The 24,421-nt window shown below is 41.7% G+C and overlaps 1 protein-coding gene across 7 annotated transcripts in view; it reads left to right on the forward strand.

Moving 5' to 3' along the window:
- Window positions 1-23,295, forward strand: part of NCOA6 (nuclear receptor coactivator 6) — a 107,514-nt gene extending 84,219 nt beyond the window's left edge. For 5 of the 7 annotated variants that reach the window (XM_053890323.1, XM_053890325.1, XM_053890326.1 and 2 more), the window contains 5 exons: window positions 2,612-5,605; window positions 8,360-8,428; window positions 11,196-11,232; window positions 14,931-15,079; window positions 22,764-23,295. In XM_053890323.1, the coding sequence (XP_053746298.1) occupies window positions 2,612-5,605; window positions 8,360-8,428; window positions 11,196-11,232; window positions 14,931-15,079; window positions 22,764-22,807 (3,293 nt within the window). In that variant the 3' untranslated portion in view covers window positions 22,808-23,295. The remainder of the gene's footprint in view (window positions 1-2,611; window positions 5,606-8,359; window positions 8,429-11,195; window positions 11,233-14,930; window positions 15,080-22,763) is intronic. The other 2 variants (XM_053890324.1, XM_053890329.1) reach the window with 2 other exon arrangements.
- The last annotated feature ends 1,126 nt before the right edge of the window (window positions 23,296-24,421 follow it).

Here is a 24,421-nt window from a genome sequence, read left to right on the forward strand (position 1 = left end):
TCATGTACCTACCACCCAGCTGAATAATAAATAAGATCACTATTGGTGAAGCCCCCTGTGTTGTACCCCTTTTTGGCTATAAAATAATATTATCCTCTAAATGTTGAAAAGAAAAAAAACTTTCTAAAATTCATTTATTCCAACCTAGGTGTTATAGAAGAACTAAGGCCAGCTGCCACAATATCTCTATACTTGTTACTCTTGGCCTGAGCAGTGATTTGTAACCTTATTCCCCTGTGACTCAGTCGAAGACACCCAAGCCTGTCATACTTAGGTCACTCTTCCCTGTGTGTACAAAGGATTATGTTTTGTTTCTTCCTCACTAGTTATTCCTCCTTTTTGACACGTAAGTGAGAGTGACGTTATTTTGGGTATGTACCGTAATCCACCCTTAATTTATGTATTTTAAAAGTGAACCAAAAAAAAAAAAAAAAAAAAAAGTAAATACACCATGATGTCAATACTACATGCTATTTATTACAAATTGTTTGGGAACACCACAATTCCAGTCAGTGAGTTGCAGCAATTGAGGCAGGGAGGTCACCAGTCTTGGCAGGTATATCTAGATGACATTATGAATAGGAAGATACCTTCTTCCCTCAAACACATGTGAATTCCTATATGAATCCCAGAGGTCCTTGCACACATCATTGCTTCCTTTCTAGAGTTTAAAAAGTAGGAACCTACAGGATGAATTTGGCCTATCGTGTGTTTGAACTATCATGCAGTGTCTTAAACCAGATAAAAACCTGAATTTAGATGCCTTTAGATAGAACATTCATTCTGCAGTTTGGCTCTGTCCACAGAACTACTATTGTCTTATACCAGACCACTTCTGTTCTTCACTACTGGCCTGGTGCCTAAAGGCATATGAGTTGCAACCCTTGATTAATAAATATGGGTTTGGGTTATGTTATAGACACTATGTGTGTTTTGGCTTTCATTCTCTACCATTTATGTGACGGCAACCCTAACCTGTCTTCTTAACGTTAGTGCCCTTTGGACTGCTGCCTCCAGCTTCTGGAACCTTTATAGCAGCCATGCCCTCAGCTGTAACTTTTGAAAAGTTGCTGTATTATCTGCTCTGCTCTCTTTGGTATTTATTGTGCTACCTGGTGGGCTGATTTAAAGATAAAAGACATTTGTGACATAGCCCAACAACAGTGGGCTTCTACAGAAATGACAGTTTTCTTAATATGGGAACCTGAGTTAAACCTGTAGAAGTGCCATATTATTGTTGGCTCTATAATTGTAAAGAAGTGACTTGGGCCTGAAATAGAAAAGGATTTTGAAAAAAATCTCTAAAACTGAATTCTGTACATTGTACTCATTGGTGCCATGGTAATCTTTGGCCAGAAGACATTAATTAGGGTTGACCGCAGGGTCTGACCCTGTGGATCAGCAGCATTTGGTAGCTCCTCTGTGAAAATCATGAACCATCATTTCTGCCAACTGCCAGAGCCAACTGTTTTTATTCCTGCGCCTTCTTAAAACTTCCCTTATGCATTTTTATGCAACAATGGAATAAATCTAGTTTGTGAAATTGTATCCCAGCTGTATCCCCACTTTTTCCCATGGAACTACCTTTATTCTTGGTTAATGATTTTTCCTTTCTGCTGATTGTGTAAAGCTTTGGTTCTAAAATGCCAAGTAAAAGCTTCACAAAAGAAGGAATCATTTGAACTGTTGCCTTCTGAAAATCTATAAGGCATTGTCCCTCAGTTCTTTTCCCAAAATTATTTTTTATTCCTGAGGGCAGTGTTTCTGGCTTCTTATTCTTCCTTTGTGGATTCATAGAAAATATTTCTCCAAATTGAGTTTTAACTTGTAAGAAAGTAAATGGAAATTAATATCCATAAAAAAATCTTCAGTATCCTCAATTTATTTTCAATGTGTATATCAGCTTCTGTTAGCTCCTGTTCTTTATTAAACTGAACTACATCAGAGGGACAGTTTAGTTCATTTGGGTTCCCCAAAGGATTGAGCCTGAAGGATGCAGCATGATGTATGGATCCAGTGGATTGGCGTCATTTTAAATCCCTCTTAAGGCATTGAATCCTAGAATTGTATATTTGCTTCTGTTGAAAGAATAAAAAGGCTATCTTTGATGCTGTTGTTTTCACAAAATCACACCTTAAAAAATTAATCTTGATAACAGAAAAAGTGAGTCCTAAATGCCTTACTTCATTCACAAGTACAGTGAAATATTTATTATTCCCACATGAGACCCCAGTGCTGGGTGGTCAGCTACTTGCTATTGATGGGAATTTTTCTCATTTCACCTGAATGTTTGGCTGGGATAGACTCAGCCACTTTCATTGCATAGCACAGAGTGTCTGTCTATTACAGTCTTAGTACAATAGTGCCTCATTCAGACCTTGAAGACTAAGGAGCTCCAGGTTCTTGATGCTTTGCTTTTTGCTTCCTTAAGCTGTGTGCCCCTTTGCTTATGTCGGATAATGAGGAGCTGCGCCTGCCCCCCTGGGAGTAGGCACGCCTAAGCTGTTTGTGCACTGTCTGGGCCACCTAGATGAGTATTGCTTGGCTATACTCTAAAAGTTGCTTTTCCTGCCGAAAATCTAACTTCCCTGATTTTGGGGGCTTGTTTTAGGTTATCCTTCTCAACCAGTTGAACAGAGGCCACTTCAGCAGATGCCTCCTCAGCTCATGCAGCATGTGGCACCCCCGCCACAGCCACCACAGCAGCAGCCGCAGCCACAACTGCCGCCACCACAGCAGCAGCCACCACCTCCCAGTCAGCCACAGTCGCAGCAGCAGCAGCAGCAGCAGCAACAACAACAACAAATGATGATGATGCTCATGATGCAGCAGGACCCCAAATCAGTTAGGCTTCCGGTCTCCCAAAGTGTCCACCCCCCACGGGGCCCCCTGAACCCAGACTCCCAGAGAATGCCCATGCAACAGAGCGGCAGCGTGCCTGTTATGGTCAGTTTGCAAGGACCTGCTTCCGTGCCACCATCACCTGATAAGCAAAGAATGCCAATACCTGTGAATACTCCTTTGGGAAGCAATTCAAGGAAAATGGTATACCAGGAGAACTCCCAGAATCCTTCTAGCTCACCACTGGGAGAAATGTCCTCGCTCCCTGAAGCAAGTGGCAGTGAAGTACCATCTGTCTCAGGAGGCCCAAATAACATGCCTTCACATTTAGTAGTTTCCCAGAATCAGTTAATGATGACAGGGCCAAAACCTGGACCATCACCCCTTTCTGCAACTCAAGGTGCAACTCCCCAGCAACCCCCTGTAAATTCCCTGCCCAGCTCTCATGGCCACCATTTTCCAAATGTGGCTGCTCCAACCCAAACATCTAGGCCTAAAACACCGAACAGAGCCAGCCCGAGACCCTACTATCCTCAGACACCCAACAATCGCCCTCCTAGCACAGAACCTTCAGAAATCAGTCTGTCTCCAGAAAGACTCAATGCCTCCATTGCAGGACTCTTCCCCCCACAGATTAATATTCCTTTACCTCCTAGGCCAAATTTAAACAGGGGCTTTGATCAGCAGGGCCTAAATCCAACAACTTTAAAGGCCATTGGGCAAGCACCTTCGAATCTTACCATGAATAATCCTTCCAATTTTGCTGCCCCACAAACTCACAAATTAGATTCTGTGGTGGTGAATTCTGGAAAGCAGTCTAATTCTGGAGCAACAAAACGGGCTAGTCCGAGCAACAGTCGCAGGTCTAGTCCTGGGTCCAGTAGGAAAACTACCCCAAGTCCTGGGAGGCAAAATTCAAAAACCCCTAAACTTACTCTGGCCTCTCAAACAAACACAGCTCTGTTGCAGAATGTGGAGTTGCCAAGAAATGTATTGGTCAGTCCCACTCCTTTGGCCAATCCCCCTGTACCTGGGAGCTTCCCTAACAACAGCGGGCTGAATCCTCAGAATCCTACCATGCCTGTGGCTGCAGTGGGAGGTGTTCTGGAGGATAACAAGGAGAGCTTGAATGTGCCTCAGGACAGCGATTGCCAGAATTCCCAGGGTAGGAAGGAGCAGGTAAACATTGAGCTCAAAGCCCTCCCTACCCAAGAAGTTAAAATGGTTGTTTCTGAAGATCAGTCTAAAAAGGACGGGCAATCTTTGGATCCTAACAAACTTCCCGGTGTCGAAGAGAACAAAAATTTGGTGTCTCCTGCTATGAGGGAAGCACCCACATCGTTAAGTCAACTTCTTGATAACTCTGGAGCTCCTAATGTGACCATTAAACCCCCTGGGCTTACAGATCTGGAAGTAACGCCTCCAGTAGTTTCTGGGGAGGACCTGAAAAAAGCATCTGTCATTCCCACACTGCAGGATCCGTCTTCTTCTAAAGAACCCTCTAATTCCCTAAATTTACCTCACACTAATGAGCCGTGTTCAACCCTTGTGCATCCAGAATTGAGTGAGGTCAGTTCTAATGTTGCACCAAGCATCCCTCCAGTAATGTCAAGACCTGTCAGCTCTTCCTCCATCTCTACTCCCTTGCCCCCAAATCAGATAACTGTTTTCGTTACTTCCAATCCTATCACGACTTCAGCTAATACATCAGCAGCTCTGCCGACTCACCTGCAGTCTGCATTGATGTCAACAGTCGTCACAATGCCCAATGTGGGTAGCAAGGTTATGGTTTCTGAGGGACAGTCAGCTGCTCAGTCTAATGCCCGGCCTCAGTTCATTACACCTGTGTTTATCAATTCATCCTCAATAATTCAGGTTATGAAAGGATCACAGCCAAGCACAATTCCTGCAGCCCCACTGACAACCAACTCTGGCTTGATGCCTCCCTCCGTTGCAGTTGTTGGCCCTTTACACATACCTCAGAACATAAAATTTTCTTCTGCTCCTGTACCACCTAGTGCCCCCTCCAGTAGTACTGCTCCAAATATACAGACTGGTCGACCCTTGGTCCTTAACTCACGAGCCACCCCTGTTCAGCTTCCTTCCCCCCCATGTACAACTTCTCCAGTTGTCCCTCCTCATCCCCCTGTCCAGCAAGTGAAAGAAATGAATCCAGATGAGGCTAGTCCTCAGGTGAGCACCTCAGCAGATCAGAGCACTCTTCCCTCTTCACAGTCAACCACAATTGTTTCTCCCCTTTTGACCAATAGTCCAGGCTCCTCTGTCAACCGGCGAAGCCCAGTCTCATCTAGTAAGGGCAAAGGAAAAGTGGACAAAATCGGCCAGATTTTGCTGACCAAGGCATGTAAGAAAGTTACAGGCTCTCTTGAGAAAGGGGAAGAGCAATATGGTGCAGATGGAGAGACTGAAGGCCAAGGGCTAGAGACCACAACTCCAGGGCTCATGGGAACAGAGCAGTTATCCACAGAGCTGGACAGTAAAACCCCAACACCCCCAGCACCCACTCTGATAAAAATGACCTCTAGCCCCGTGGGCCCGGGCTCCACCTCAGCAGGACCCAGCTTACCTGGCGGTACTCTCCCCACCAGTGTACGCTCGATAGTAACCACTCTGGTACCCTCTGAGCTCATCTCTGCGGCGCCGGCCACAAAAAACAATCATGTTGGCATAGCATCTGAGCCACTTGCGGGTGGCCTAGTGGAGGAGAAGGTGGGATCTCATCCAGAGCTTCTACCCAGCATAGGTATGTACTCGGGGCCTGGCATCATCTCGTGTCAATTTTTTGATGACCTATCCCACAAAAGAAAGCATGACTTCTACTTGGTTGAAGAAGAGTGGGCTAAATGGCAATAGTGGTAGTTTCATTTATTAGAAGTACATTGGGAAATATACTTGAAAACCCATGTTAAGTTTACATTCATTAATAGGTTCTCTCTCAGCTCCTAAAATAATGACAGACCTTTCATTTATATAAAGCTTTTCATTTTACAAGGAAACATCTTTACCTGTTATCTCACGTTATCTTCATACCAACCATGTCAGGTAGCCCTTAACCCAAATCCGATCCCGTGGGTGAGAAGATTGAAACTCAGAGTTCAATATTTGTTCAAAGTTGATATTGTGAACCTTCAGTTTAACATTGTCTCTTAAAGGTGAATAGCAGTTTCTGCAAGCTCTCCTTACCATGATAATGACTTGCTCTTGACAGTTTCAGAGCATGGTTCTCATAGCCCCTTCCTCATTGTACTCTATCCCAGAGACTATTCCTTTCTGACTGTCTACTCCAGAGGAGAACTTTTCAGGAAACTAAGTTTCATGACAGTAGACACAGGAGAAGCAAAGTGGTTGAGAGACAGATAGGCTTGAGTTAGTATCACAGTGCCACCATTTACCAGCTCTATGGGTTTAAGTAAGTTGCTCGACTACTCCAAACTTGAGTTTCTTCCTTTTGTAACAAGGGAACAACAGTAGTTCTAAGAGTTCACTGAGACAATGCATATAATGTGCTTAGCACAGAATATAGTAATGAATAAATGGAAAAAATTATTACTGATTTCTCTTTGACACAGTTTTTCATAAATTAGACCATTACAATTCATGTATATCTAGTTCAAATTATTTCCTATGTACTGTTAAGATGGGCAAATGATGGGAGCGTAGGTATCCTTATACCTCCCCTCCCCCTTCACACCCCGCCACACACCCCCACACACACACGCACACACACACGTCTCTCCTGTGAGACCTAAGTGATGCAGAAGCTCTATTTTCCCCAAGTGGAGTCAATCACACAATGCCAAAGCTGAGAAGGACCTTTGCTATATCCTAGGGTAGCTAACAGTGCTTTTCTCATTGAATGCAAGCTAAAATGTTTTGAGTGGTAAGCACCTAGGAGGAGAGTCAGAAAGAACACAAGCTTCAGGTTATGATCAGAGTTCAAATTCTAGTTCCACTGGTTACCAATCACAGTTGGATAAATTCCTTAACCTCTTATAAGCCATGTACTTCACCTGTAAAACAGAGTTTGTAATTCCTACCTCCCAAAATATACAAAGATAAAAGGAAAAGACAGCATAATGTGGCCAGCACACTGTCTCACACAGAGCTTTAGAAAGGTTAATTCCCCCTCTCCCTCTTCAATGCTAGAGACACAGGGAGAGAAAAGGCCCTTAAGGAGTTCATTGCCGTTGCAGGAGACAGAGACTTCACAGGGCTGGGTGCCCTAAGTTTCTGGTTCAAATTCTGTGAATGTAGATGACTCCTAAGAATGAAAAAGAAACCTGGTGTGAGTTAAATATATTTTCTGCTATTAAGTGTTTCTGTTGTACTTCTGGAGGGATCTGCCCCCCACCCCCACCCCACTGCATACACATACCAAGAGAATAATGATGAAGTGATTAGGGAATATTTTTATATGGGTCATATATAATACTAGAGAAATATATGAGCTTGGGAAGATGAACCTGCAGTTTAAAAAAACCTCAATTTTAAGATTGTTTCCATTCTTCTAGGTTTTTATCTTGAAAATGTGAGAGATCAATACTGGAGTTAAAAGTAGGATTTAAGATACAGTTTTAGGCTTTATCAGATAACCATCCAAAAAAAATTCTTAACACAAAGGCATTATTGACTAAGCAGGGAGAGAAATATACAAAATTCACAATTTCCACAAGAGGATAAAACTTATTGTTACTAAGTTTATCTAGGATGTTAGACTGAAATGTCAAGATAGGAGGACATAATCCTTGAGTGACTGTGGCATATCTATGCCCTTAATCTTTATTGTATGATCCAGTAAGCTTCCATTCTAGAGTACATTGTGTATCCTGTGCCATTCCTCTTCAGGGACCTAAGTAGTCTCTGTCCTCTGAAGCCTAATTCTGATGTTTCTCCCTCTAATGTACCATCAGTTTTCTCAGTCTAGAATTGATCTCCTTTTCTTTCGACTCCCATAGCACTTTCTACCTTATGAATCTTCTTCATATAACATCCCAGTGGACTCCAGAGTACCACATTTGTGTATCTTATCTTTGATACTGAACAAAAAGAAAAATTAGTCTCTAACGGTGCCTGGAACAGCACCTTGCCCCTAGGAAGTTCTTGGTAACTGTTATATAAGTAAATAACATCAAATAATGTATTCATCAAGTATGAATTGAATATCTGCTCGATGACCATCACTCTTGCCAGGTGCTATACAAAAGTACAAAATGAATTTTATGATTCAAGTCTCAAGGGGTGTAGTCTTTAGAGGAATGAAGAAATTTTTTAAATGCTGAGGTAAATGGTATCATTGTTCTCTGCAAGTGGTTCAGTTTGCCTACTAAGGTGTGTTTTGGGGGTTAAGTTTTGAAATGTCCTTTCAAGGCCAGTTTCAAGTACTGCCCTCCAAGCGTGTATTTATTTCAGCAGTTACTTAGCCCTTGAGTCAGTCAGTGCCTTCGGTTTTGTTGAGAAAAGAAAGTAAAAGGCCTGTATTTTTTTTTCCTTGCCTTAGCCCCTTCACCGAGTTTAGCTGCAAAGGAAACTCCAGCCACAACACCACAGGGGCCTGGTGCCAGACCAGGTAAGGCATGCTTTGGAAAAACTTCTCTGAGTGGAATGGATTATATGTGAAGGAACTGCTGCTGTCCTCAGGGTGCCAGGAAGTGACTGAAACTCTCTCACCTGCTGGCTTCAGAGCAGACCTCAGATGAGTGGCAGGGTTTGTGCAGGACTGTTAGGGTTCTTTTCCCCCGACTGGCTTGCTGTCTTATGCATTCCTGGTGTCAGGGAACCCAAGAAGGGCATTGTGGTGCCCATTGTCTGCCACCTAGCTGTGGATGGTTTCTGTTGGACTGTTTGCCCTGTTGCATGACCCTGGCACTCATAGCTGGCAGCTGACTGGCCCATGGTAACTTGCTAGGGTGGCAAGCGTTCCTACACTCGGTTAGTAATTGCATATTCATGACAGGAGTGGAGGCTTGTTCTGAGAACCTCTGCTACAGTGAGGTAGCCACTTTTCCTGGGAGTCAGTCATTTCAGTCTTCTCTGGATGGCATTATGTTTCCCATGACCAAGAAATTGCAAATAGCATGAAGGATGGTGTTTCTGGAAGGTGGAGTCCATGGTAATCTGCAGATAATTGCTGTGGAATGCTGGGTCAGCTCAGAATGCGTGAGGATCTTGATGGCAATAACAGTACTGCCTTCATAGATAAATAGTGTAAGTGTGTTACAGTTTAATCTTGGCCTGGCCCTTTGTCACTGAACATATCAAGAGATACCAAAAAAAAAGTATGACACTTTTCACTCAGAGGTTAGAATCTCATTTACAGTCCAGTTCACACTTGAAAAAATTTGTAAGTAAAAAACAGTATTACCATGTTTAGCTTTGTGGGCCTAAATCAGTAAAATTAAGCTACAACTTGTGATTTTTTTTAAGATTTTATTTTTAAGTAATTGTTACACCCACAGTGGGGTTTGAACCCATGACCCCAAGATTAAGAGTCACATGCTCCACCGACTGAGCCAACCAGGCACCCTAACTTGTGTTTATTTTAAAAGCTGCTTCAGGTGCTATGTGCTATGTTATGTTCTATTGCACACTCTGGTAAAATCAGGCTTCTGAAAAGAATGGTTGAGCAAAAAGCATTTCAGCCATTCAGATTCTTCCTTTGCTACCAACTACCCACATGATGCATGACATTGTGCTAGGCACCTGACAGGAAAGGAGTGGAGCAAATCATTCACAGAAGGTATTAGATGGTGATGTTCATTTTTGGCGAGAAAAGGAGCAACTAAAAGAGGAAGGGAATTACATTTTCTGCCCCAGTTCTTTACTCCAGAAAAATGTGCTTTACTATATCGTACATCTTCCTCAAAATAATTTGCCAGAGAATCCTATTGCTTTTAAAAGTTTGACTTAAATGAATCTCCTTAAAATACCCTCATAGTCACTAATTGCCTCACCAGATTCCTTTGATCTCTGCTAATGTGAATTAGCTGTAATAGTGTTAAAGTTCTCAAAAGCACTGAGTTTTGTTTCACATGAGCAAACTAATAAAATTTTTTGGTAATCGGCCTCTTTTGAGCTGTTTTCATTTTTGAGCACACATTACCTGAGTTTGTGTGCAGGCAACAGAGACCCAGTGAGCTGGTATCTATTTCAAGTGGAGGGTTTCCAGGTTTTATGGGTTAGATGTTGGGAGCTAAGTAGCAAATGAGAAGCAAGGATTCCCTCATCTTTTACTGAAGGCAGAGGGATGCAAGGGATTCCAGCATGAATTGCATTGACATGAGGATCCTAACAATAACAACAGCTAATTTTGAGTTCTTACAAGAGCCAGGTGCTGTACTGAGTTTTTATATGTATTGTTCCATTTAATCTTAATTTTGAGGTGAGTAAAGTGGTTGTCCCCATTTTTCAGATGAGGCATTGAGCACAGAGAGTCAAGCGCAGGGTTACATGGCTAATCAATGGCGTCAGAATTCTAACCTATGCACTCTGATTTCACTGCCTTCAAGGAAGTTAACGTGTAATCTCTGGGGTAGATGAGGCATGTACACTGAATCTGCTGTGCTGAATTCTCTATAAGGGGAGGCAGGAACAGGTACAGAGCTGTGGGAGGCCAGAAGCAGGAGAGATCACTGCTGTCTGGTGCATTAGGAAAGTCTTCTGGAAAGATGAAACTCTAAAAGCGATGTTTTTCTGCTGATGCTGAGAAAGAAGTGCCTGGTAAACCCATAGAATATTCACTTAAGCAAAACCCTGCTAGACAAATTACTGAGATTTTCCTTTCTTAGAGGATATTGTGGGGAGTTTGAGGAAGAGAGGAATGTAATGGAGTCTGTAGGCATTATCTCAAAGCAAAGCAGTCTGCACTCTGTAACTCAGTGAGGAAGTCCTTTGGAGGAGAATGCATCCTTAATATATATTTAAGACATATTTTAAGATTACTGCCTTTAAAAACAAGTATGAAGAGGTTAGGGATATTTTAAGAAAGAAAACAATCTCTTCTACAGGAGAGGAAGAGGCTTATTTTACTAATCTAGTTATAGCTGGGTGAAATATGAACCAGGTAGTGTGAATTTAGTTCTATTGATCCAAACAGGATTATTTCACAGTGTGGAGTAGAAATAAAAATAGACCAAGTAAGTGTCTTATGCCCCAGACTACTGAGTTGTGTCCCTGCCAACTCTGTCTCCGTACCATGTAGGGTGAAGATCCTGCTGGGCATGAAGACATGTTAGCCTAAATAGGGCATTTAGAATTCTGAGACACCTCCCTTCTCCCAGTGGACATAGACACCAGAAGCTCCCACATCTCATTTCTGTCCTTTGTATTTTTCACAGAACTCGAGGCAAATGCTGCCATGGTCTCTGGACAAAGGTAAGATGATCATTCTGCAGACTCAGCGTGAAAACGGCGTAAGCCTCTTTGAAGGGAAGGGTATCGGCTTTCTCATCCTTTAAACCTCTCTTCACCTTGTCCTTTTTCCTTGACTCATTGTGCCAGTCTGTTTTCCCTGCTAAAACAGGGGAGCTGTCATGAGTCCTAACCCGAGAGGTAACATTTCCCTTAACAAAGCTTGGTGGCCAAGTTTCTACCTTTCTTGGTTGTTTTGAAAATTGAATGAGATAACATGTTCAGCACTCACCATAGTGAGTAAATAGTAAGTTCAGTATGTAAGAACTGTTGTTATATTGTCATTAATAATAGTCCTTGCAACACCTTCTAAAGCATAGCTGTTTGATCCTCCAGGCATATGAGAGAAAGCCAGACAGGGTCTGAACCCCAAAACTCATGCTTTTCCTGTTATACTACAAAGCCCCACATAACCTAATAAAATGAAATACACCTGTGGCTTCACTAACCCCATGGAAAGGAGGAGGAATAGTTCCAAAAGTCATTCCTTTTTTAATCTAGTAATGCATTGGATAACATTTTAGAGAATTTATCATATTTGTACAACTTAGTTTATAAAACACCTTCACAATCATTTTCTCATTTAATCCTATCCACCCTTTGAGGTGGTCATAATAACCAACATCTATCTGAATGCATCTCATGCTATGCACTGGGCTGCAAGCCCCTTAAGTGTATCATCTCATTGAATTTTCACAGTATCTGTTAGGAAAGTAAATTCTGTCTTACCGGTAAGGAACCTGAAGCTCAGAGAAGTTAACTAAATTGCCCAAGGCCACAGATTTAGTAAATGGTGCAACTGATATCCAAACTCAGGTGCCCTGATTCCAGAACCCTCACACATATGTATTGTAGCAGACAAAATGGGGATTATAGATCAAGAACCTGAAGCATAGAGGAAGTTAAATATCATGTCCAGTAAATATATAGGTAAGACTTGACCCCTGTTCTTCTGCCTCACAGATTCATTGGCATTCCTACTACATATTTCTCCCTGTTTTTATTTGAATTGGCTAATATTTGAATTCATTTGCCTTTACCAAGCATACTCCAGCTGTGTGGCTACACAAAGAAGATAATCAGACCAAAAAAGGGTATTTGTTTCCAGAGCTATCTGAGTACTGACCATATGAACAGCAGGACAGTACTTCTGTGGCTTTTGTTTTGCCAGGAGAGAGAGGCACCTCTGTTAGGAATCTTTCTTCCTCAGAGACTTTGACCATTTTCAGGGCTCCTAGTCAGAAGGCCATCCTTTACCATCTCTAAAAGGATGTGTGAATACCCCTGACTTACAGTTCTACCCCAGCTCTGGCCTTGCCTCTTCTTCACTTGACTTGGTTCATGGGGCAGTTGTTAGATATAAAGCAAGATGGTGAACAGTATGGCCAAATTCCCAGCTATCGTACCACCAGTGAAGGGTCCTATGGCAGGAATGAACAATGGAGGGGTAGAGGGAGTTCATAGGCCATGGTTCATGCCTCTAAGGAGCTCCTGATCTAGTGGAAGGCAGAAGATATTAAAATAAAATATGCTATACAACCTGATGGGTGCTCTTGAATGCCAGATACAGACTGTGAACCCAAAAAGAAGAGACAGCTTTACTTGGGGAGTAAGGGTCAAGGAAGACTTCCCAGAAGAGACATCCCTTTAACCAGCTTGTTTCGTTTTGTTTTGTTGCATTACGTTTGTTTAAGTTCCATGCCTTACAAGCAAGTTTAATCAGCGTTTTTTCCCTAATGATTTTGACATGCATTTTTTTTGAACCATGCAAGTAGTAAAAAGTTTATTAAAGAAAATTTGAAATTCAGATCAGAGAATTAAAAAGAAGAAAATTACCAGAGCGCATGGGTGGCTCAGTCAGTTAAGTGTCCGACTTCAGCTCAGGTTATGATCTTGCAGTTTGAAAGTTCAAGCGCCATGTCAGGCTCTGTGCTGACAACTCAGAGCCTGGAGCCTGTTTGGATTCTGTGTCTCCCACTGTCTCTGCCCCTCTCCCACTCGCACTCTGTCTCTCTCAAAAATAAATAATAAACTTTAAAATTTTTTTAAAGAAGAAATTACCAATAAACCAGTATTCCTATGACTCAAACAATATTCACTATGTATATTTTAGTTCATTTTCTACTTCTCTTCAGAGTATGTATACAGATAGGGAATATTTTATATGTAAACACTATAATATTTTTATATAATATATAGTGATATATATATATAAGCATTATACACACGTGTATTTCACACCCATTGATTCATATGTAGTTACATATATATGCTCAACATGTATTATGACGAAAATAGGATTATACTATTCATAACATTGGTAACTTTTTTCCCACAGTAATGTGTCATGAACAGTTTTTATCATTAAATAGCTTTCTACAACATGATTTTTCATGACTGAATGTGAATGTGCCATGTTTTAGTTTTAAAATCTGTTGTAAAGCATTTAGGTCTTCTGTCTTTATTAGTACTTATGTAATGCTTTGACATCCTGTGTGTAATTACAGCTCTGTAAAAAGATTTGTTTCCTTAGGCACCTAGAAATGGAATTGCTGAGCCAGAGGATTACACCAGGGTTTCTCAGCCTCAGCGTTATTGACAGCTTGGATCAGATAATTCTTTGTTGGGGTTGGGGGGGAAGAGCTGTCTCAACGCATTATAGAATATTTAGTGGCATGCCTGGCCTCTGCCCGGAAGATGCCTGTAGCATCCCCCACTCAGTCACGGCAGTCATCTTAACAATCAGAAATGTCTCCAGACATTTTTAAATTGCTAAATGTCTCCTGGGAGGCCAAAATGCCCCCTATTGATAACTGTTGGGTTACATAATTTACACTCTGATCAGAGGTTTCTGTCCTCATACCCTCAGTAGTACTGGATATTACCAATTTTAAATCTTTGGAAACTAAAAAAAAGGGGATTGAGGTAGGGGTAATCAGTATACCCAGCAGTATATATACTCTGAATACATTCTCATGTGTATTCTATAATGTGACGTAGGCCATTATCTGATTATACAGGCTCATAGAAAATACCAGTACATATTAGTAATTTCCTAAATTTCAGATACTATTAATTTTTGAAAAGGAATATTGTTATTTTAGGAAAAGGGTGAGGAAGTTTCGGAATTTTTGTTCCAAGTTCTTAATTTCTTTTACCTGTTTTTCCACAATTTCACCAGCAATAAGCTTTTGAGTATTTTATTTTACTACTGTAACAAGCTAGACTCACTTTTTTTTTTTTTTTTTGGAAAAAAATGTTTTTTTTAACGTTTATTTATTTTTGAGACAGAGAGAGACAGAGCATGAACGGGGGAGGGTCAGAGAGAGAGGGAGACACAATCTGAAACAGGCTCCAGGCTCTGAGCTGTCAGCACAGAGCCTGACGCGGGGCTCGAACTCACGGACCGCGAGATCATGACCTGAGCCGAAGTCGGACGCTTAACCGACTGAGCCACCCAGGCGCCCCTAGACTCACTTTTAAATTGTGAGTAATATAGAAGGTATTTTGTTTATTGTCCCAGAGTGGAATATTTTCTCTTCAGAATGACTGAATAGTTCTTAATCTCCTGCCTCACAAATGAAGCTCTATCTGAAGAGCCCTTTTTTGTGTGTGACTTGATTCCCTCTCCTTCTTGGAAACTTTGTGCTTCCCTCTGTCAGCAGTGAGCCCAAAGAGATCATTGAAAAGTCCAAAACCCCAAGCCGAAGAAACTCCCGAACTGAAGAGCCAACTGTGGCTTCTGAAAGCGTGGAAAATGGACATCGCAAGCGATCCTCTCGGCCTGCTTCAGCCTCCAGCTCTACTAAAGGTTAGCAGTGCAGTGTGGGTGCTTTTGTGGGTCAGATAGAAGAATGGGGTCTTTATCACCACAGCAGAGGACTTTGTCTTTTATCTATGCTTCTGTTACTTTGACTTCTACTGTCTGTCCCTCCTTTGTTTGTTAGTTCATTTACATTTACCTGTGTGTTTTCTGTGTATGTGCACAGAGCAGCAAGCACTGTTGGGGAAAAAAAAAAAAAGAAGAACATAACAGGGCAGATTGATTCGTGATCACCACTTCAGATAGGTGCTCAATATGGCCCAGCCATCCTTCTATGATCAACTCTCTTTTCCACTCCTCTGGCCCCTACTTTCTCTCCCCTCTCTCAGCAGAGACTCTCACCTCTCCACAGAGAAAATAGAACTGCTTCAGCTGTCACTACCAAGACTTAAATCTACTAGGATCCTCCTTTGCTCCTACTATAATAGAGCAGCTGTCCCTCCTCAAGTCTAAGGCCAGTTCCTCCACTTGTGCCTCTTTGATCCCATCTTCTCTGACCTTGTCAAGAACCTTACACTACTACCAGTTTTCTTTCCTGTATTGATTGCTGTCTCCTTTTTAAATTCATGATGTCCTTGGTTTCTGTGACCTAGAGCTCTCCATAGTTTTCTCTCTACTTCTCTGGCTTTTCCTGCTCAATCTCTGTAGCCAGTTATTAGATGTTGCCCTTCCTCACACTTTGATCCTGAGTCATCCTTTCTCTTCAACTCTTCTCTCCCTAATTGATCTCACTCATGCCCTTCTTTTTTAGTTACAACTTTTCACAGATGACTCCTAAATTTGCATTTCTAGTACAGACCTCTAAAAATCTTAGACAACTGCATGTACATCCTTACCAGGACTTCAAATGCAACATGTCTGAAACCAGACTTGTGATTTTCACCCCCACTATCAGGTCATCTGCCAGTGTTCCCCACCTCAGGGAATAGCACCACCATCTGTCCATTGGGCAAGTCCTCCTTGGCATCTCTCCCTCATCCTCACATCTCTCATGTTCGTTACCAAAAGCTGCTGATTTTATTTCAAGTGGCCCAAATTCATCCCCTTTGCCCCATCTTCATTGCTACTGTAGCTTAAAACCCTTTGGTGATTTACATTGTAATTTGGATTAAAGTCTGAAAGTGCCAACATGGATTAGAAAGGTTCTATGTGGTCTGGCCCCTGTCAGCCTCTCTTGGCCTCATCTGACTTCCCTCAGCAACTCAGACATGCCACCCTCTCGTCACAAGCCTGTGTGTGTGTACACCCACTGCAGGGAGTGTTTTTCCCTCTTCCTTCCTCCCTTCTCCTCATTAACCTACTCTTTGTACTTAGCTCACTTGACACTGCTATGAGGAATCACAGCACCATGTTCTCCTTCATAATACCACAGCTTTAATTTTATATTTATTTATGTGATAGTTAATTAATATACATGCCCTTTTAGGGCAGGAGTTTGTCTGGTTTTGCTCACCACTATATCCTCGGTACCTGGTACAGTGCCTTATACAAAGAGGTATATAATCAGTAACTATTATATTAATAACCATCTATCAAATATATATTAAGTACTTACTACATGCCAGGCTCTGGGGATATAATAGTGAAAAGGGATAGTCTCTGTCTTCATCATATCAGTTATATACCAGCCAGAAAGACAGACTAATACAGTGTGTTAAATGTTAAATGCTATGATAACAAACTTACATGGTACTGTAGGAGCATATTGCTGGGATGCTTTACTCCTCTGCCTAGCCATAGAAGGCTTTGAAAAAATGATGTTTAAGTTGAGACCTGAAGAATGAGGAGGCATTATCCAGGCTGTGGGAGTTGAATGAAATATTCTAGGTAAAAGTACGGCATGTGCAAAGGCCCAGATCTGAGGGAGAGTCATCCCCTCTGGGAATGTGCTGAGCTTGAGTAGCTCAGCTTAGGCAAGAGGTGGAATCCTGGCCAAGTGCCTGATACCAGCAGGGCTGCTGAGACGCAGTCCGGTACCATTGGGATGCCAACCTGAAGATGAGGGCAGGTTGTGGTGCGCCAACACAGACACTGACCTGAGAACTCAGCTGTTATTGGCAGGTTGTGTTTCTGGGCAAGAATTTCACGATTCCTCATGAGAGCCCCTGGGTAAGCCACAGGTCTACAGATCATACAGGTAAAGCAGAGGTGTAGAAGTTACCTTACCTCAGCCCATCAGAGAGGGAGGAACCTTTTTTCCTCTCCAGGCATACTGTGTACACCACAAGCAGAGTCCTCTTAGGTATCCCCACTTTGATGCCGAAATGGAATCAGCCACTTTTCTTCCTCCTCCCTGGGAATCATCTCCCAGGCAGAGATTTGTTTGGAAGGAAGCACTCCTTCCAGTATATTGAATACTAAACTTAGAACACTAAAGGGAAGATTCCTAGAGTTCTGTGGGAAAATCTGCTTCCCCTCAGTTCTTTGTATTCTTTATTTAATGTTTGTTTGTTTGTTTATGTATTTATTTAGAGAGGTTGAGACAGAGAGAGTGCAGGGGAGGTCAAAGAGAGAGGGAGAGAGAGAAAGAATGCCAAGCAGGCTCTGCGCTGCCAGCACAGAGCCCATTGTGGGGCCTGAACCCATGAACTGTGAGATCGTGACCTGAGCTGAAATCAAGAGTCGGACACTTAACCAGCTGAGCCACCCAGGTGCCCCTCAATTCTTTGTATTCTTTTGGCCCCTCACTTTCCCAAAGATCGAAGTTTTCTAGACTATAGAATATGGTGTGTAATTACCTTTAAAGCAGGAAATAAGTGTTGACCTTTAGAGATGTCACACACCAGATTTTTGGAAACTTCACCTAAGTCCAAACCCTCAAGGTAATAAGGGTGTCATTTATAGTGTACCAGAAAGAATTAATCAAAGGAGCAGCTGGGACAGTTAAGAAGAGATGCCCAAATTAGAGCCAGTTTGTAGAGAACTGCCAGCCAAGCAAAGATGGAAAGCTGGAACCTGTTTTAGAAGAGGGTGGGGAGTAGGCGTGTACACTTAAGGACATTGTCCCAAGGTGGTATTCATGTATTCCAACATGGTATTCATGTTGGAATGCCTGCCCCATCCGTGTTCTGAAGCTTAGCAACTAGCTTAGGAAAGGCCATAATGACTCGAAAGCTTTGTGAGTTTGCATGGAGGGGTGCTGGATGTCTCCTGAGAAGATAAAGAGAGCTCTGGCCAAACCCCAGGAATCACAGTCATGTACAGATCTCTACATCAGCTTCAAGCCCTCAGGCTACCAGTTCTGAACTCCTAGGGTAAGTTACCTTTTGTACCCAAGATGAGTGCTATAGCTGTTTTGGGTTTTAAGTGTTAGAGCTCTTGGATCCAGATTAAAGAATAAATATGCATATTATTTGGGCTGCTATGTTGTATCCAAAACTCTGAACCAAAGTCATAAAATAACTTTTTGTGATGTATTTGAGCCCATACCCAGGGAATGATCATAAAATATCATGGTGGTTTCCTTCAAGTTTTGAGGGGAGAAAAAGGTTTGCCTTTTTTGCACTCATACAATGTGGGTCATATATGCACAAACAGAATCAGAAATGGTCTGTGTTTTTCATGAGAACCTTGTAATCAGCTGAGAAATATGAGCGGTGTATAATGAGAAATACTGGTACATTTGTATTGTCAGAGAACCAGTGACATTAATTATGCTCCTGCTGTGAGAACAGAGTTTGCTTATCTCATGCTGGCCAAGGCCTCCTGTACTGCCAGATTGGAGCAGGTGGGACAGATTATTTCTGGGCAAGTCTAGAGAGGCACACGTGGTTAATAGGTCACTCTCTAACCTATTGTTTTGTTTTTGATTGTTGGGTTCCCCCCCCCATCCCACTTTTAATTACAGACACAAAAATTGGCTCTCACAAACTAGTGAGCTTCTTTTTAAAATTGCGCTTGATCAGGTGTGTTGTTACAAATATGCAAATGAGTAGTTCCACTTCCTGATATGAGGTGTTGCCTGTTAACACAGAAATGATTTTTCTCATTTTTCTTGTCATTCTTCATTTACTCTTCTGTTAATAATAGTTTTTATGTTATACTTTCAATTGGAAAAAAGATTAGTAGTTAAAAATGTAAAGTTCAATGCATAAGTTTGAAACCAGGGAAGGTATGCTAATATGAAGGAAGTTCAGAGCAACCTATAATCAGTAGCAGCTGTGGGTGTTCCTGGAATGCCTTAAGATGCCTCTGATAGCAAAGTGGGGTGAGAGTCCTACGCTCCCCACAGCCAGTGACTTGAGAAGCAACAATCTCAAAAAACAGACATTCTTAAAATGAAAATGTTATTGTGGAAATGTAAATGAACATAATATGGAGAAAACTCTGAACAGTAACTGCCTGAAACTGCACTCTTGTAGTAGCATCATTCAGAAACCAGCCATGAACATTTTGAAAGGAAAGTTCCAGAATTTTCTTTACAAATAAATAGAAATCTTGGCTAGAAGTAGTACAGTAAAAAGCATAATGAAGTGAGCAAGGTCAAGGTCATTTTCTAAAACTCCTTGAAAGGTAAAGGTAAACTCCACATAGTAGAAGATTTAATAAACCCTTGTACTGTAGATTTGGCCAAATTCGCTTAAGGTCAAAATGAGGCAACCGGTGGTGGGGGAGGGTGGGGGGAATGCCCATGTCAAATTATAAATGTAAATTTCTGCAAGGATGTATATACAACCATCTGAAAGACTGTTATTGACCCAGTTACTTACCATATACTTCGTTCTAAAATATTAATATAAATGATGTTACTTTTAGTCTTTGGACTACTTTTATATCTGTCAAGACATTAATTTGTAAAAATCTTTGATGGTTTAAAAAACTTGGATTTTCCAACAATGTATGTAATATTTATTTTGCTAGTATGGTATTGAGTATGGGACTTGGGAGTGGGATTATGCACAGTTAAGGTAGGCAGCCTTTAGGAACAGACTTGATGTACACTCTGAATGTATCATCAACCACTTCATTACTTCCCTAGAATTCCTTTACCTTCAAGAGGTAACCTCCAGATTCTCTTATTGTATTCAGCGGAGTAGTAAAAGTTGTAACATTTTGGAGGAAGTATAAAGTTGAACTACAAAAACAAAAAACTCATCTTTTCAGATAGATTTATATAGACTTCAAAAGTGACATTGTCCTGTGACCGAGATTGCCTAAATTTATCTAGCAAAGGTGATAAAGGACTTCAAAATCAGGTTGATACAGCTTTTTCCCTCATGGAAGTATAAAAGTGCACCCTACACCCATTTCCCACACCTAACCCTGGCATCTAAAATATTATTTTTTTTTGCAGTTTCTAGCACAAATCACTTGTTGATTCATGGTCCCACTCACTGATTCATCCTCAGAAGCAGAATCAGTCTGCCAGATCATTGGGTGCTTTGGAGCAGTGACAGATGGGAACAAACAAGGAAGGAGGAGGGGGAGGAAGAGGCTGAGGTGCTTATCCCCCCACCCCCTTCCCAGCCACATCCCTCAGTCCTTCATATCACAACAAAGAGAGGCTCCCAAAGTTGGCCTAATTAACAGATATCTTTCTAAGAATGAACACCCCATCAAGACAAAACCCTGTATATTTTTCCTGCAAATGACAAATTTGCTACAGTGAAAAGGAAACTTGAAAGCTGGACTGGGAGTTGATTATAGGGAACTGGGGTGGGTGTGAGACTCTTAGTTTATTTCATGGAATTAAAGAACACCATTATCAACATCCTGTCAGATTAACTGTCTGATTAGCAAAAGACTATGGAGTAAATCAGAGAGACTGACCGTACCACATGGCACAAGCAGCGTGACCTTCCAGCAAGAAGATATATACACACTGGAATTTTCACCAACAGAAGCCCTAAAACATTACACAGGCCACTTCTCAGAAAGTCATTGAGCCTTATTACTTCCTAGCAATTACTGTAGCTAACAGCAACATTTTTGCTTTTTGCATCTACATCTTAAGTCTGTGCTCTCAAAATATGATACAAAAGAGAAAAAAAATTTCTTAGAACACTGAATCTAACATGTAGCATCAGGAACTTTAGCCTAGGGGCACCTAGGTGGTTTAGTCGGTTAAGTGTCAAACTCTCGATATCAGCTCAGGTCATGATCTCACAGTTTGTGGGTTCAGGCCCTGCGTCAGGCTTTGCCCTGACAGTGTGGAGCCTGCTTGGGATTCTTTCACTCCCTCTCTCTCTGCCCCTCCCCTGCTCACTTGCTCTCTCTCAAAAAAAAAAAAAAAGAAAAGAAAAGAAAATTTATTTATCCTAATTTCCAGAAATCAATAAAACTGATTCATCTTACATATTATTGTGTTAGAAAATATTTTTTTCTCCTTGATGGGAAGTAATTTTAAAACATTGTTTTCAGGGCGCCTTGGTGGCTCAGTCAGTTAAGCATCCAACTTCAGCTCAGGTCATGATCTCACGGTTTGTGGATTCGAGCCTGCGTTGGGCTCTGCGCTGACAGCCCAGAGCCTGCAGCCTGCTTCAGATTCTGTATCTCCCTCTCTCTCTGCCCCTCCCCTGCTTGTGCTCTCTCTCAAAAATGAAAATAAAGTAAACCTTTAAAAAGATAATAAACCTTTAAAATATTGTTTTCATATTAAGACCAAAAGATCTGTGGAGCAACATGAAGAATGAGAGTGAATTTAATATAAAATTTTGTTTTTCTTAAATGTTTATCTTGAGAGAAACAGCAAGGGGGAGGGGTAGAGGAGAGAGAGAATCCCAAGCAGGCCCCATGCTGTCAGCACAAAGCCTGATACAAGGCTCAATCTCATGAAGCATGAGATCATGACCTGAGCCGAAATCAAGAGTCAAACACTTAACCGACTGAGCCCCCCAGGCGCCCCTAAGATCAGTATAAAATTTTAAAGAAATGTTTACATTTGGAGAGCTTTAAGCTATTCATTGTACTCTGCTGTAGAAGACTTCTGTGTGGAAAAGTTTTTGAGAAACATGGTTTAAATATGGAATAAGATTGAGTTGAATGAAGACATTAAAAGAGGAATGAAAGGAACACATTTATTCCCTTTATGCCACTGTTCTCTGTGTTTAAGTCACTCAGGTCCCACCTCTTCCATGAAGCCTGCAGGCTCACCTGGGCTCAGAGCAGGCTGTGGCTTGCTCTGAATTGCTTCTATGCCTGTGTGTAGACACTTGACCAGGGATCATGATCATACTATTTAGAGACTTTGATTATAGTACAGCAAAAAGAGTTGCTTACTGAAAAATAATGGCTTGGCTCCAAAAGGGATCCAGAGGCTGGTTCTTTGCACTCTGGCACAGCTTACTCACTTGCTTGTAGCAACACTCATGGATGTATCACCAAAAGCACTCATTCTATCTGTCATTTCACTGGGTGATAAGAACTGGTGATGGAGATTGTGGGGTTAATTGCCCAGCTCCAGATGCTCTCCCCACCCCTGCCTCTTTTTCCAACTGCTTATGTGTGCTCCATTTCCCACCACCTGTACCCTACGTCCCAAGTCTCCAAGGCCCTACTCTACAGGTCTAGGCCTGACACCCTCTCCACACTGAGCACTCCTTTTGAGGACCTTAGATTTATTCAGAGTCCAGTAGGACCCCACTCCGGCCAGCCCTGCTTCCTGTGGACTGCCTAAACAGCACTGCCATAAAGAGTTGCCTCAGCTGAGCATGTCCTTTCTTTCCCCCGACAGACATAACCAGTGCGGTGCAATCCAAGAGAAGAAAATCCAAGTAAACAAGCTGGACAGCGACTTGATCCTTGTAAATGTGTGTGAATTTTACAAAAAGCAATTTTGAGCTGTGACTTTTTAAAATCCATTTCTGTACAGTTAGTCATTTTAATAAAGCGGCCCTTTTCCTAGTCCCTGCAACCTGTTTCATAAAGTGCAATGGGGAAAGCAGAGTTGTTGAACCCTTTTTTGGTGTTGCAAGATGAAGTTCAAGGTTTCTAAAATGTTGCCATGTATTGAGAGGAGCTAATGCAACTATGTTATTAGTTTTCACATTTCCTAAGCAGCCTAGAGTACAGGGTGAGCATTTTTAGATCTTCTAATGATGTATTGTGCTGTGGAAGTTATGTGTGTGAATAGCAGTAGTGGGAGCAAAAAGAAGCTTCTCATTTGGAAATGTTGTAAATAATTTTATTATATAGTGTTTTGGATGTATTTGTTGTAGAAATGGACCAGTGAATAAAGAGAATCTAAGGGTTTGTACAATGTGAAATATTGAATGTGTTAAATAAATGTCATTGTCCTAGAACATAAATGTACGTTATTGGCAAGGGATTACTGGGTGAACAAACTTTTTGTTTGGACCATAGATGAATAGGAACAGCCTTCTTTGTAAACTATAATTCCACCTTGTCCTTACTATACTGACTTTGAAGAAACTAGCCTGTTTCAGTGTTTCAGCACTGTACCAGGCACTTTGATAGATGTTGGTCAAATTTGTTTTGGATGCAAATAACAGAATCAACTTAGGATCAAAGGCCACCCAGAATTTTTTAGGGACAGGAAGCCATCAGTAACTCAGATGCACTTTTTCTCCACCTCTTACATATGTTTCTACAGTGACAGGATGGATTGCTTCAAAACAACTGTGAACATTTCCTCCATTCAACAGATAAGCCCAGACTAACCAGCAAGATTCTTTGTAACAGCATCAAGAATCTAGCCCACTTTAGGTCAGCTTTCCACCTTCATTTCAGTTCTGTGGTTAGATCAGGTAGCTTCCAAATAAAAGTGATCATTTTGTGTGGTATACTTCAAAGATGTCCACGACTTTTCCGCCCTTTGGGTACCCTGTTTCTCATCTACATTAGGCTTAGGGGTGATTTCTCATCAATATGCCCAGGTTTTGCCCTTTCCTGGCTTAATTCCTACCTAAAAATTATAGACTCCAAACCTGCTGCTTCTGCCCCCACCCTACTCTCAACCTTCAGTGAACTCTGATGCTTAGGGCTCTGTCCTTGTCTTGGTCTGGGCCTCTGCCTTCTGCTGTGTCTTCTACAGCTAGACACAGACTCATCCCTTCCCCTGCAGTCTCTCCTTGCCCTTGCCAGAACCTAATGCCTGAGACCATGACTCCGTCATGCTTATTCTCATCTGTGTTTCAATTGTCATTATAGATGTCTTGGGTTATAAGGATCCTCTGAAAGTAGTTATTTATGAGTCAGACCCCACAATTGTCTGGTTCTATTTCCAGCAAGCTCATCTTCCCTCTTCCTTCCCTGTATGTGACACACACAACCAGAACCAAAGCCAGCCTAATAATAATCCCTATGCCAATACTGTGCTTGAGATTGCAGAGTGCTGCTTCTACTTTAGCTCTATACAGACAGAAAGCATAA

This window comes from Panthera pardus, unplaced genomic scaffold (genome assembly GCF_024362965.1).
Source record: "Panthera pardus isolate Hobbes unplaced genomic scaffold, ASM2436296v1 HiC_scaffold_25, whole genome shotgun sequence".
Lineage (NCBI taxonomy): Eukaryota > Metazoa > Chordata > Mammalia > Carnivora > Felidae > Panthera > Panthera pardus.